Raw genomic sequence first — 13,408 nt, 5'->3', positions numbered from 1 at the left:
CCTGCACCTTGGGGACACCCCTGCATCTTGGGGACACCCCTCACCCTGGGGACACCCCTCACCTTGGGGACACCCCTCACCTTGGGGACACCCCTGAACCTTGGGGACACCCCTGCATCTTGGGGACACCCCTGAACCTTGGGGATCCCCCTCAGCTTGGGGCCACCCCTCACCTTGGGGACCCCCCTCACCTTGGGGACACCCCTGCACCTTGGGGACCCCCCTCACCTTGGGGACACCCCACCCGGGGGACACCCCTGCACCTTGGGGACACCCCTCACCTTGGGGACCCCCCTCACCTTGGGGACACCCCTCACCTTGGGGACCCCCCTCACCTTGGGGACACCCCTCATCTTGGGGACACCCCTGCACCTTGGGGACCCCCCTCAGCTTGGGGGGGGGGGGTTCTGGTGGCAGCGGGAGGTGACAGCGGTGTCCCCTTGTCCCCAGACCTTCCCGCCGGGGCCCTACGCCACCCCCCCGAGCTACGGGGGCACCTTCGGGACCCCCCCGGCCGGAGCCCTCCCCCCCCCCGGGGGAGCCAACTACAGCCAGATGCCACCCGGCTCCTTCATCTCCGGTGAGGGTCCCCAGAGACGGGGACACTTTGGGGGGAGGGGCAGAAATAGGGGACATTGGGGGGGCCCCAAAATCTGGGGACATTGGGGGGGTCCCTAAAATGGGGACATTGGGGGACCCAAAAACCTGGGGACATTGGGGGGGTCCCTAAAATGGGGACATTGGGGGGCCCAAAAACCTGGGGACATTGGGGTGGTCCCTGAAATAGGGACACTGAGGGGGGCCCTGAAATGGGGACATTGGGGGGGTCCCTAAAATGGGGACACTGGGGGCCCAAAAACCTGGGGACATTGGGGGGGTCCCAAAAACCTGGGGACATTGGGGGGGTCCCTACAATGGGGACATTGGGGGGCCCAAAAACCTGGGGACATTGGTGGGGTCCCTAAAATGGGGACATTGTGGGGAGAGCCCAAAAAGGGGGGACATTGGGGGGGTTCCCCAAACCTGGGGACATTGGGGGGTCCCTAAAAATGGGGACATTGGGGGACCCAAAATCTGGGGACATTGGGGGGGTCCCAAAAACCTGGGGACATTGGGGGGGTCCCTAAAATGGGGACATTGTGGGGGGAGCCCAAAAATGGGGGACATTGGGGTGGTCCCTGAAATAGGGACACTGAGGGGGGCCCTGAAATGGGGACATTGGGGGGGTCCCTAAAATGGGGACACTGGGGGGCCCAAAAACCTGGGGACATTGGGGGGACCCAAAAACCTGGGGACATTGGGGGGGTCCCAAAAACCTGGGGACATCGGGGGGGTCCCTAAAATGGGGACATTGTGGGGGGAGCCCAAAAATGGGGGACATTGAGGGGGTTCCCCAAACCTGAGGACGTTGGGGGGGTCCCCAAAACCTGGGCACATGGGGGGCCCAAAAACCTGGGGACATTGGGGGGGTCCCTAAAATGGGGACACTGGGGGGCCCAAAAACCTGGGGACATTGGGGGGGTCCCAAAAACCTGGGGACATTGGGGGGGGTCCCAAAAACCTGCAGACATTGGGGGGGTCCCCGAAACCTGGGGACACTGGGGGGCCCAAAAACCTGGGGACATTGGGGGGGTCCCTAAAATGGGGACACTGGGGGTCCCAAAAACCTGGGGACATTGGGGGGGCCCCAAAATCTGGGGACACTGGGGGGGTCAAAAACCTGGGGACATTGGGGGGGTCCCTAAAATGGGGACATTGTGGGGGGAGCCCAAAAAGGGGGGACATTGGGGTGGTCTCTGAAACCTGGGGACACTGGGGGGGCCCAAAACCTGGGGACACTGGGGGGGTCAAAAACCTGGGGACATTGGGGGGGTCCCTAAAATGGGGACATTGTGGGGGGAGCCCAAAAATGGGGGACATTGGGGGGGGGGTCCCTGAAATGGGGACATTTAGGGGCAGTCCCAAAACCTGGGGACAAAGCGGGGGGTCCCAAAATGGGGACATGGTGGGGGGAGGGGCTCTGGTCCGTGGGTGGGGGGTCATTGAGGGGTCCCTGGGGGGGGGTCCCTGGGGGGGTCCCTGGGTGGGACATCCTTGGGGTGTCCCCGTGGGTGTCACCTCTCCGGGGGAGGGGTCTCCGTGCCCCGCGGTGCTGGTGAGGCGGGAGGGGTTTCCGTGGGTGGCGGAGGGGGGGGGTGGGGGGTGGGGGAGGGGTCCCTGGGGTGTCCCCGGGGGTCTCCGTGCCCTCCCCCGACCCCTCCCCCACCCCCCCGTGCCCCCCCAGCCGCCAACGGGCCCCCGGTGCTGGTGAAGCGGGAGCGCGAGGCCGAAGGGCTGGAGAAGAAGGAGCCGCGGGGGGGGGAGGTGATCTGCATCGACGACTGAGATCAAGGGGGGCCCTGGGGGGGCCCCCCCCCCCCCGGCCCGGGGACCCCCCCCCCCCCCCCGACTCCCTCCCCCCATTGCCAGAAACGCCCGAATTCACCCCAAATCCGGCGGAGGGGGTGGGGGGGGGGGGGGGAGGGAGGGGAGGGGCAGCGCCCCGGGGTGGGGGTTGGGGGCGTTTTTTTTTTTTTTTGGTGGGGAGGGGGTTGGGGTTGGGGGGGGGGGGGCGAGGACCACTGCGATTATAAATATGAATATATAAATATGAATATATCCCCGGGCGGGGGGGGGTCCCCAGCCGGGCCCCGCGGGGTCCTCTCGGGGTCCCCAGGGCCCCCCCACCCCCACCCCCCCCCCCGCCCCCCAACCCGGGCTCGGGCTCTTGTTTAACCGCAGCGAATAAACCCCGGATCCTTGGCTACGGCACCCGGCTCCGAAGTGGCCTGGGGGGGCTCGGGACAGGGGGACAGGGGGACAGGGGAAGAGGGACAGGGGGAGAGGGAACAGGGACAGAGGGACAGGGGGACAAGGGACAGGACAGGGGGAGAGGGGGACAAGGGACAGGACAGGGGGAGAGGGACAGGGACAGGGACAGGGGAAGAGGGACAGGGGGAGAGGGACAGGGGACAAGGGGACAGGGGGACAGGGACAGACAGGGGAGAGGGGACAGGGACAAGGAGAGGGGACGGGGGAGGGACAGGGGGACAGGGATAGGGGGACGGGGGAGAGGGACAGAGGGACAGGGGGACAAGGGGACAGGGACAGGGGGAGAGGGGACAGGGGGACAGGGACAGGGGGAGAGGGGAAGGGGGGACAGGGGGACAAGGGACAGGGGGACAAGGGACAGGACAGGGGGACAGGGGGACAAGGGACAGGGGGAGAGGGACGGGGACAGGGGGAGGGGACAGGGAGGGACAGGGGGACAAGGGACAGACAGGGGAGAGGGGGAGAGGGGACAGGGACAAGGAGAGGGGACAGGGGGAGGGATAGGGGGACAGGGGAGAGGGACAGAGGGACAGGGGGACAAGGGGACAGGGGGACAAGGGACAGACGGGAGAGGGGACAGGGACAGAGGGACAGGGACGGGGACAGGGGGAGGGGACAGGGAGGGACAGAGGGACAAGGGACGGGATAGGGACAGGGGACGGGGATGGGGGAGGGGGACAGGGACAAGGAGAGGGGACAGGAGGAGAGGGAGGGGACAGGGACGGGGAGGGGGGAGGGGACAGGGAGGGACAGGGGGACAGGGACAGGGGGACAAGGGGAGGGCACGGGGACGGGGACAGGGGGAGGGGACAAGGGAACAGGGAGAGGGGACAAGGACAGGGACAGGGGAAGGGGGGAGGGGACGGGGGGACATGAACAGGGGAGGGGACAGGGAAGGGAGAAGGGACACGGGGACAGGGGACAAGGACGGGGACAGGGGGACAGGGGAGGGGACAGGGGGACAGGAACAGGGGGAGGGGACAGGGACGGGGGGGAGGTCACGGGGACAAGGGGGAGGGGACAGGGACAGAGGGGACATGGGGACAGGGACGGCGAGGCCACCATGAGGCGTGGGCAGCAGGGCAGTGGTCAGCTGGGAGGTGGTGGCCACTGTGGGGATGCTCGTGGCCACTGTGGGGGTGGTCAACCGGGGGGGGTGGTGGCCTGGCCACCGCGGGGACCATCAGCTGTGGTGGGGTCCTGGCCACCGTGGGGATGGTCATCCGTGGGGGTGGGGATGGCCACGGTCACCTGTGGGGTCACGGCCACCACGAGTCACGGGGGTGGTCACCTGGGGTGGCCACGGTCACCGTGGGGATGGTCACGCGCAGCGTCACCTCCCCCCTCCCCCCCCAACGTCCCCGTGTCCCCCCCCCCCCCCGCCCCCCCGCGGTGGGGGATGGGCGCTGCCCCGCCCCTCCCCCATCAGTGACGTCACACGGAGCCCAACGAGGTTTATTTACAGCGGGGGGAGGGGACAGTGGGGGGGTGGGGGAGGGGGGGGGACACGGGTGTCCCCAAGGCACCGGGGGAGAGGTGGGGGGGGGGGGGTCAGCAGCGGCCGTGACGTCACCGCGACGTCATCGCGACGTCATCGCGCCGCCGTGGTGTCCCTCTGATGACGTCAGTCCCACGTTCGCGGGGGTCCCCCCCCCGTGACGTCACCGCCACGTGCCGGCGGTGGGGGGAGGGGCGGGGCCGGGCGGGGGGCGGGGTCAGTGCCGGGTGGCGCGCGAGATGGCCACGCCCAGCAGCCCGGCCACGCCCATGACCACGCCCCCCACGATGGCCGCGCCCACCAGCCCGTCTGGAGAGGGGGGGAGGGGACAGAGGTCACTCGGGGGGGGTCACTGAGGGGTCATTTTGGGGCTTTAAGGGTCACTCTGGGTCACTGGGGGTCACGGGGGGGGCACTGGGGGTCACTCTGGGGTCACTGGGGGGTCACTTTGGGGCTTTAAGGGTCACTCTGGGTCACGGGGCATCACTGGGGAGGCACTGGGGGTCACTCTGGGGTCACTGGGGGTCACTCTTGGTGGGGGGGGTCACTGAGGGTCACTCTGGGGTCACTGGGGGTCACTGGGGGGTCACCGAGGGTCACTCTGGGGTCACCGGGGGTCACTCTTGGTCATTTGGTTCACTGGGGGGTCCCTGGGGTCATTCGGGGGGTCCCTGGGGGGGTCACTGGGGGTCATTTGGGTCACTCTGGGGACCCTGGGGTCACTCAGGGGGGTCCCTGTGGGGTCACTCTGGGTCACTGGGGGGTCCCTGGGGTCATTCAGGGGGGTCCCTGTGGGGTCACTTTTGGTCATTTGGGTCACTGGGGGGGGCTTTAGGGTCACTCGGGGAGGTCCCTGGGGTCACTCTGGGGTCACTGGGGGGTCCCTGGGGTCATTTGGGTCACTCTGGGGTCCCTGGGGGTCACTGGGGGTCACTGGGGGTCACTGGGAGGGCTTTAAGGGCCACTTGGGGAGGTCCCTGGGGGGTCACTCTGGGGTCACTCTGGGGCCACTCTGGGGTCACTGGGGGTCACTGGGGGGTCACTGGGGGTCACTGTGGGTCACTGGGAGGGCTTTAAGGGTCACTCGGGGGGGTCACTGTGGGGTCACTGTGGGGCCACTCTGGGGTCACTCTGGGGCCACTCTGGGGTCACTGTGGGGTCACTCTGGGGTCACTGGGGGTCACTGCGGGGTCACTCTGGGGCCACTCTGGGGTCCCTGGGGGTCACTGGGGGTCCCTGGGGGTCACTGGGGGTCACTGGGAGGGCTTTAAGGGTCACTCGGGGGGGTCACTGTGGGGTCACTCTGGGGTCACTGTGGGGTCACTCTGGGGTCACTCTGGGGTCCCTGGGGGTCCCTGGGGGTCCCACGTCACGCCCCCCCCCCCGTCCCCGCCGTCCCCTCACCGCGCCTCAGGCGGCTCCGGACGCGGCTCCGCAGGCGCAGCACCTGCGGGTTCTGGGGCTCCGCTGCCAGGAGCCGCTCCAGGTGCTCCAGGGAGCGCTCGTACTCCTGTGGGGACACCCGCCGCACCTCCTGGCATCTTCTGGCACCTCCTGGCACCTCCTGGCACCGTCTGGCACCTCCCTGGCACCTCCTGGCACCTCCCTGGCACTGTCTGGCACCTCCCTGGCACCTCCCTGGCACCTTCTGGCACCTTCTGGCATCTCCTGGCATCTCCTGGCACCTCCTGGCACCTCCCTGGCACCTTCTGGCACCTCCTGGCACCTCCCTGGCACCTCCCTGGCACCTTCTGGCACCTTCTGGCACCTCCCTGGCACCTCCTGGCACCTCCCTGGCACCTTCTGGCATCTCCCTGGCACCTCCTGGCACCTCCCTGGCACCTTCTGGCATCTCCCTGGCATCTCCTGGCACCTTCTGGCATCTCCTGCCACCTCGGCTACCTCCCTGCCACCTCTGTCACCTCCTGTCACCTCCTGCCTCCTCCTGCCACCTCCTGTCACCTCCTGTCACCTCTGCCACCTCCCTGCCACCTCCTGCCACCTCCCTTCACCTCCCTGCCACCTCCTGTCACCTCTGCCACCTCCTGCCACCTTTGTCCCCTCTCTGTCACCTCCTGCCACCTCCTGTCACCTCTGCCACCTCCCTGCCACCTCTGCCACCTCCCTTCACCTCTGCCACCTCCTGCCGCCTTTGTCACCTCTCTGTCACTCCCTTCACCTCCTTCCACCTCCCTGCCACCTCCCTGCCACCTCCCTGTCACCTCCTGCCACCTCCTGTCACCTCCCTTCACCTCCTGCCACTTCCTGTCACCTCTGCCACCTGCCTGTCACCTCCTGTCACCTCCCTGTCACCTCTGCCACCTCATGCCACCTTCTGTCACCTCTGTCACCTCCCTGCCACCTCCCTGCCACCTCCCTGCCACCTCCTGCCACCTCCTGCCACCTCTGCCACCTCTGCCACCTCCTGCCACCTTCTGTCACCTTCTGTCACCTCCTGCCACCTCTGCCACCTCTGCCACCTCCCTGCCACCTCTGCCACCTCCCTTCACCTCCTGCCACCTCCCTGTCACCTCTGCCACCTCCTGCCACCTCCCTGCCACCTCCCTGCCACCTCCCTGTCACCTCCCGTCACCTCTGTCACCTCCTGCCACCTCCCTGCCACCTCCCTGCCACCTCTGTCACCTCCCTTCACCTCCTGCCACTTCCTGTCACCTCTGCCACCTTCTGTCACCTCCTGCCACCTCTGTCACCTCCCTGCCACCTCCCTGCCACCTCCCTGCCACCTCCTGCCACCTCCCTGTCGCCTGTGGCACCTCCTGCCACCTTTGTCACCTGTGGCTCCCTTCACCTCCCTGCCACTTCCTGCCACCTCCCTGCCGCCTCCTGTCACCTCCTGTCACCTGTCACCTCCTGTCACCTCCCCGAGCCCCCCACGTTTCTTCTCTGTCCCCCCAATGTCCCCGATCCCCCCGCCGTCCCCCCCGCTGTCCCCGTGTGCCCACCTTGAGCCGGTAGTTGCCCAGGGCCAGGTAGAACAGGACATCGCGCTGCTCCTCCGGGGGGGTCTCAGGCAGCAGCTCTGGGGGGGGGGAGGGGACAGGAACAGGGCCATGAACCCCCCCCCAGAGACCCCAACCCCCAAATATTTCCCCCATAGCGCCCCCAGAACGCCCCCAGAGCCCCCTCATAGCCCCCCCCCATGGCCTCGCCATGGCCACGCCTCCTGCCTGCGTTAGCCCCGCCCCCCTCTGCTCAGCAGCGCCACCCCGTGGGCGATGGCGGTGCTGCGTTAGCCCCGCCCCCTCCGTTAGCCCCGCCCCCTGTATTAGCCACACCCCCTGCATTAGCCCCGCCCCGTATTAGCCCCGCCCCCTCCATTAGCCCCACCCCCTCCATTAGCCCCACCCCCTGTGTAAGCCCCGCCCCATATTAGCCCCACCCCATTAGCCCCACCCCCTGCATTAGCCCCGCCCCATATTAGCCCCACCCTCTCCATTAGCCCCAACCCCTCCATTAGCCCCACCCCCTGTGTTGGCCCCGCCCCATATTAGCCCCGCCCCCATTAGCCCCACCCCCTGCATTAGCCCAGCCCCATATTAGCCCCGCTCCCTCCATTAGCCCCACCCCCTGTGTTAGCCCCGCCCCATATTAGCCCCGCCCCCATTAGCCCCACCCCCTGCGTTAGCCCCGCCCCATATTAGCCCCGCCCCCTGTATTAGCCACACCCCCTGCATTAGCCCCGCCCCGTATTAGCCCCGCCCCCTCCATTAGCCCCACCCCCTCCATTAGCCCCACCCCGTGTTGGCCCCGCCCCATATTAGCCCCGCCCCCATTAGCCCCACCCCCTGCATTAGCCCCGCCCCATATTAGCCCCGCTCCCTCCACTAGCCCCACCCCCTGCATTAGCCCCGCCCCATATTAGCCCCACCCTCTCCATTAGCCCCACCCCCTCCATTAGCCCCGCCCCCCCCGCTCAGCAGCGCCCCCCCATGGGCGATGGCAGTGCTGCGTTAGCCCCGCCCCCTGCGTTAGCCCTGCCCCTGTATTAGCCCCACCTCCTGCATTAGCCCCGCTCCCTCTGCTCAGCAGCACCACCCCGTGGGCAAAGGTGGTACTGCATTAGCCCCACCCCGTATTAGCCCCGCCCCCTGTGTTAGCCCCACCCCATATTAGCCCCGCCCCTGTATTAGCCCCGCCCCTCACCGGCCAGCAGCGCCACCCCGTGGGCGATGGTGATGCTGCATTAGCCCCACCCCCGTATTAGCCCCGCCCCCTGCATTAGCCCTGCCCCTCACCGGCCAGCAGCACCGCCCACAGGCGATGGCGGTGCGGTGTTAGCCCCGCCCCCTGCGTTAGCCCTGCCCCTGTATTAGCCCCACCCCCTGCATTAGCCCCGCCCTCTCTGCTCAGCAGCGCCCCCCCGTGGGCGAAGGTGGTGCTGCGTTAGCCCCACCCCATATTAGCCCCGCCCCCTGCGTTAGCCCCGCCCCCGTATTAGCCCCGCCCCCTGCGTTAGCCCCGCCCCTCACCGGCCAGCAGCGCCCCCCCATGGGCGATGGCAGTGCTGCGTTAGCCCCGCCCCCTGTGTTAGCCCCCCCGTATTGGCCCCGCCCCCTGCGTTAGCCCCGCCCCCTGTGTTAGCCCCACCCCCATATTAGCCCCGCCCCCTGCATTAGCCCCGCCCCTCACCGGCCAGCAGCGCCCCCCCATGGGCAATGGCACTGCTGCATTAGCCCCGCCCCCTGTGTTAGCCCCGCCCCTGCGTTAGCCCCGCCTCCTGCGTTAGCCCCGCCCCCTGTGTTAGCCCCGCCCCCTGTGTTAGCCCCGCCCCTTGTGTAAGCCCCGCCCCCTGTATCAGTCCCACCCCACAGGCGATGGCGGTGCTGTGTTAGCCCTGCCCCCGCATTAGCCCCGCCCCCTGTATTAGCCCCGCCCCCTGTGTTAGCCCCGCCCCCTGTGTTAGCCCCGCCCCCTGTATTAGCCCTGCCCCCTGTGTTAGCCCCGCCCCCTGTGTTAGCCCCACCCCTCACCAGCCAGCAGCGCCACCCCGCGGGCGATGTCCTCCTGGTAGCGGCTCCGGACGAGCCCCCAGCCGTACTCGAACCGGCACTGCCGCGACAGCGCCCCCTGCTGGCGCTCCGCAGCGTAGCGCCGCTCCAGCGCCTGCACACAGCAGAGGGGTCAGCGGGGTCAGGGTGGTCCGGGTGGTCAGCGGGGTCAGGGGGGTCAGGGGGGGTCAGCGGGGCCAGCGGGGACACCAGAGGGGTGGGGGGGGCATCGGGGTCAGGACAGGTATGGGGGGGGCGCCAGGGTCAAGGGGGACACTGGGGTCAGGGGGAGTCAGCAGGGGGGTGGGGAGGGCACTGGGGTCAGGACGGGTCAGTGGGGTCAGGGGGGACACCGGGGTCGGGGGGGTCAGCAGGGGGTTGGGGGGAGCATTGGGGTCAGGAGAGGTCAGCGGGGTCAGGAGGGGTCAGTGGGGTCCGGGGGGACACCGAGGTCAGAGGGGTCAGGAGAGGTCAGTGGGGGGTGGGGGGGGACACTGGGGAGGTCCGCGGGGTCAGGGGGGCACCGGGGGGTATTGGGGGGATGGGAGGGACAACGGGGTCAGGGGGGACAGCAGGGGAGTGGGGGGGACACCGGGGTCGGGGGGGGGTCAGCGGGGTCAGGAGGGGTCAGTGGGGGGTCAGGGGTGGCATCGGGGTCAGGGGTGTCGGGGGGGGGATGGGGGGACACCAGGGTTGGGGGGGTCAGCGGGGTCAGGGGTGCACCGGGGGGCATCAGGGGGGTTGGGGGGGCACCAGGAGGACACCGGGGATGTTGGGGGTCATGGGGGTCAGCGGGGTCAGGGGGTCAGGGGGACACTGGGGTTGTTGGGGGTCAGGGGGGACAGTGGGGTCAGGGGGTCAGGGGGACACTGGGGTTGTTGGGGGTCATGGGGAACAGCGGGGTCAGGGGGGTCAGCGGGGTCAGGGGGTCAGGGGGACACCAGGGTTGTTGGGGGTCAGGGGGGACAGCGGGGTCACTGGGGTCAGGGGGACACCGGGGTTGTTGGGGGTCAGGGGGGACAGTGGGGTCAGGGGGTCAGCGAGGTCATCAGGGTCAGGGGGACACCAGGATTGTTGGGGGTCAGGGGGGACAGCGGGGTCAGGGGGTCAGTGGGGTCATCAGGGTCAGGGGGACACCGGGGTTGTTGGGGGTCAGGGGGGACGGCAGGGTTGAGGGGACAGCGGGGTCGGGGGGTCATTGGGGTCAGGGGGACAGCGGGGTTGTCGGGGGTCAGGGGGGACAGAGGGGTCAGGGGGGTCAGCGGGGTTGTCGGGGGTCAGGGGGGACAGCGGGGTCATGGGGGTCAGGGGGACACTGGGGTTGTTGGGGGTCAGGGGGACAGCGGGGTCAGGGGGTCAGCGGGGTCAGGGGGGTCAGCGGGGTCACTGAGGTCAGGGGGACACCAGGGTTGTTGGGGGTCAGGGGGGACAGTGGGGTCAGGGGGGTCAGCGGGGTCAGGAGGTCAGTGGGGTCATTGGGGTCAGGGGGACACCGGGGTTGTTGGGGGTCAGGGGGGACAGCAGGGTCAGGGGGGTCAGCGGGGTCAGCGGGGTCAGGGGGACACCGGGGTTGTCAGGGGTCAGCGGGGTCAGGGGGACACTGGGGTCGTTGGGGGTCAGGGGGGACAGTGGGGTCAGGGGGGACAGTGGGGTCATCGGGGTCAGGGGGACACCGGGGTTGTTGGGGGTCAGGGGGGACAGTGGGGTCAGGGGGGACAGCAGGGTCAGGGGGGTCAGCGGGGTCAGGACATCAGTGGGGTCATCGGGGTCAGGGGGACACCAGGGTTGTTGGGGGTCAGCGGGGTCAGCGGGGTCATCGGGGTCAGGGGGACACCGGGGTTGTCAGGGGTCAGGGGGGTCATGGGGTCACGGGGGACACCGGGGGACATCAGGAGGATGGGGGGGGTCAGCAGGGATCATGTGGGGTCAGGGGTCAAGGCGGTCAGGGGTCACCAGGGGGTCACGGGGACAAAGGTCAGCGGGTGTGGCACCATCATGGGGACACGGGGTCAAGGGTTGTGGGGTCAGGGGTCATCAGGGGTTACAGGGGTCAGGGTCGCTGTGGGTAGGGAGTTATGGGGGATTTGGGGGTCAGTGGGGTCAGGAGGTATCAGGGTCATGGGGTCACGGGGTCACGGGGGAGGAGTCAGGAGCCGCGTGGTCACTTGGTCACGGGGTCAGGAGTTCCGGGGTCACGGCAGGCCGGGGGTCGTGGGCTCAGAGGTCATGGGGGGGTCAAAGGGATCAGGGGTCTGGAGGGGTCACTTGAGGTCATGGGGGATATGGGGAGACACTGGGGGCAGTGGGGAGGATACTGGGAGGACTGGGAGGATACTGGGAGTATACTGGGAGGAAACTGGGAGGATACTGGGAGGACACTGGGAGCACTGGAGGGCAGTAACTGGGAGGACACTGGGAGCACTGGAGGGAGGTAACTGGGAGGACACTGGGAGCACTGGAGGGAGGTAACTGGGAGGATACTGGGAGCACTGGAGGGAGGTAACTGGGAGGACACTGGGAGCACTGGCGGGAGGACACTGGGAGGACACTGGGAGCACTGGAGGGAGGTAACTGGGAGGACACTGGGAGCACTGGCGGGAGGACACTGGGAGGATACTGGGAGCACTGGAGGGAGGATACTGGGAGGATACTGGGAGCACTGGAGGGCAGTAACTGGGAGGATACTGGGAGCACTGGAGGGAGGATACTGGGAGGACACTGGGAGCACTGGAGGGTGGTAACTGGGAGGAAACTGGGAGGACACTGGGAACACTGGAGGGCGGTAACTGGGAGGACACTGGGAGCACTGGAAGGAGGATACTGGGAGGACACTGGGAGCACTGGAGGGAGGATACTGGGAGGACACTGGGAGCACTGGAGGGCGGTAACTGGGAGGATACTGGGAGGATACTGGGAGCACTGGAGGGCGGTAACTGGGAGGACACTGGGAGCACTGGAGGGAGGATACTGGGAGGACACTGGGAGCACTGGAGGGAGGATACTGGGAGGACACTGGGAGCACTGGAAGGAGGATGCTGGGAGGATACTGGGAGGATACTGGGAGCACTGGAGGGCGGTAACTGGAAGGATACTGGGAGGACACTGGGAGGATGCTGGGAGCACTGGAGGGAGGATACTGGGAGGATACTGGGAAGACACTGGGAGGATACTGGAGGGCGGTAACTGGGAGGACACTGGGAGCACTGGAGGGCGGTAACTGGGAGGACACTGGGAGCACTGGAAGGAGGATACTGGGAGGACACTGGGAGGAAACTGGGAGCACTGGAAGGAGGATACTGGGAGGATACTGGGAGGACACTGGGAGGACACTGGGAGCACTGGAGGGCGGTAACTGGGAGGACACTGGGAGCACTGGAGGGCGGTAACTGGGAGGACACTGGGAGCACCGGAAGGAGGATACTGGGAGGACACTGGGCGCACTGGGAAGGATACTGACAAGATACTGGGAGTAGTGGGGGGGTACTGGGGGGCGGGGCTTGCTTAGTGGGCGGGGTCAGGCCGTGTTGGGGGCGGGGTTACCCCGAAAATGGGCGGGGCCAAACCCAGAGCCGGGGGGGGGGGGGGGAGCGGGGGAGGAGGGGGTCCCTGATGGGGCGTGGCCACGGCGGAGGGGGCGTGGCCACGGCGGAGGGGGCGTGGCCACGGCGGGCACAGCGGGGACGGGGGGGCGCGGGCCGGGTACAAAAGGGGCGTGGCCCGGGGGGGTCGCGGCTGTTGGGGGGGTCCATGGGGTGGGTGTGGCCGCCAAAAAGGGGCGTGTCCAGGCGCTGAGGGGCGTGGCCTCACCATCAGATCCTCCACCGCCACCACATCGTCGAACTCGGGGTCCATCGCACCCGGAAGCGGCGCCGGAAGTGAAGGCGGACGTGACGGCTTATCCCCGCCCCTTTTCCCCTCCCCTCGCCGCTATTGGCCGCTCCCCTGCGCGCCGCGCTCTGATTGGCTGGAGCGCGCGTGAGGCCCGGCGCCATTGGCTCCGCCCCGCGTCAATCACCGCCTCAGCCGCCGC

General features: G+C 68.3%; 2 protein-coding genes across 2 annotated transcripts in view; one reads left to right on the top strand and one right to left on the bottom strand.

Annotated features, from left to right (window-relative positions):
* CHD3 (chromodomain helicase DNA binding protein 3) overlaps positions 1-2,433 on the top strand; it is a 108,590-nt gene extending 106,157 nt beyond the window's left edge. Inside the window, exons 40-41 of the mRNA XM_068998673.1 lie at positions 451-580; positions 2,285-2,433. Of these exons, the coding sequence (XP_068854774.1) occupies positions 451-580; positions 2,285-2,385 (231 nt within the window). The 3' untranslated portion in view covers positions 2,386-2,433. The remainder of the gene's footprint in view (positions 1-450; positions 581-2,284) is intronic.
* A 1,993-nt stretch (positions 2,434-4,426) lies between these two features.
* On the bottom strand, positions 4,427-13,265 carry FIS1 (fission, mitochondrial 1). Its single transcript, XM_068998684.1, has 5 exons — positions 13,186-13,265; positions 9,361-9,493; positions 7,333-7,409; positions 5,774-5,879; positions 4,427-4,678 (listed from the first exon to the last, which is right to left on the bottom strand). Exons 1-5 carry the CDS (start codon positions 13,228-13,230, stop codon positions 4,587-4,589), a joined length of 453 nt encoding a protein of 150 aa, XP_068854785.1. The 5' UTR covers positions 13,231-13,265; the 3' UTR covers positions 4,427-4,586.
* Positions 13,266-13,408: the final 143 nt, after the last annotated feature.

Source organism: Aphelocoma coerulescens, unplaced genomic scaffold, assembly GCF_041296385.1.
Source record: "Aphelocoma coerulescens isolate FSJ_1873_10779 unplaced genomic scaffold, UR_Acoe_1.0 HiC_scaffold_143, whole genome shotgun sequence".
Taxonomy (NCBI): Eukaryota; Metazoa; Chordata; class Aves; order Passeriformes; family Corvidae; genus Aphelocoma; species Aphelocoma coerulescens.
This window is presented reverse-complemented; position numbering and strand designations above follow the sequence as displayed.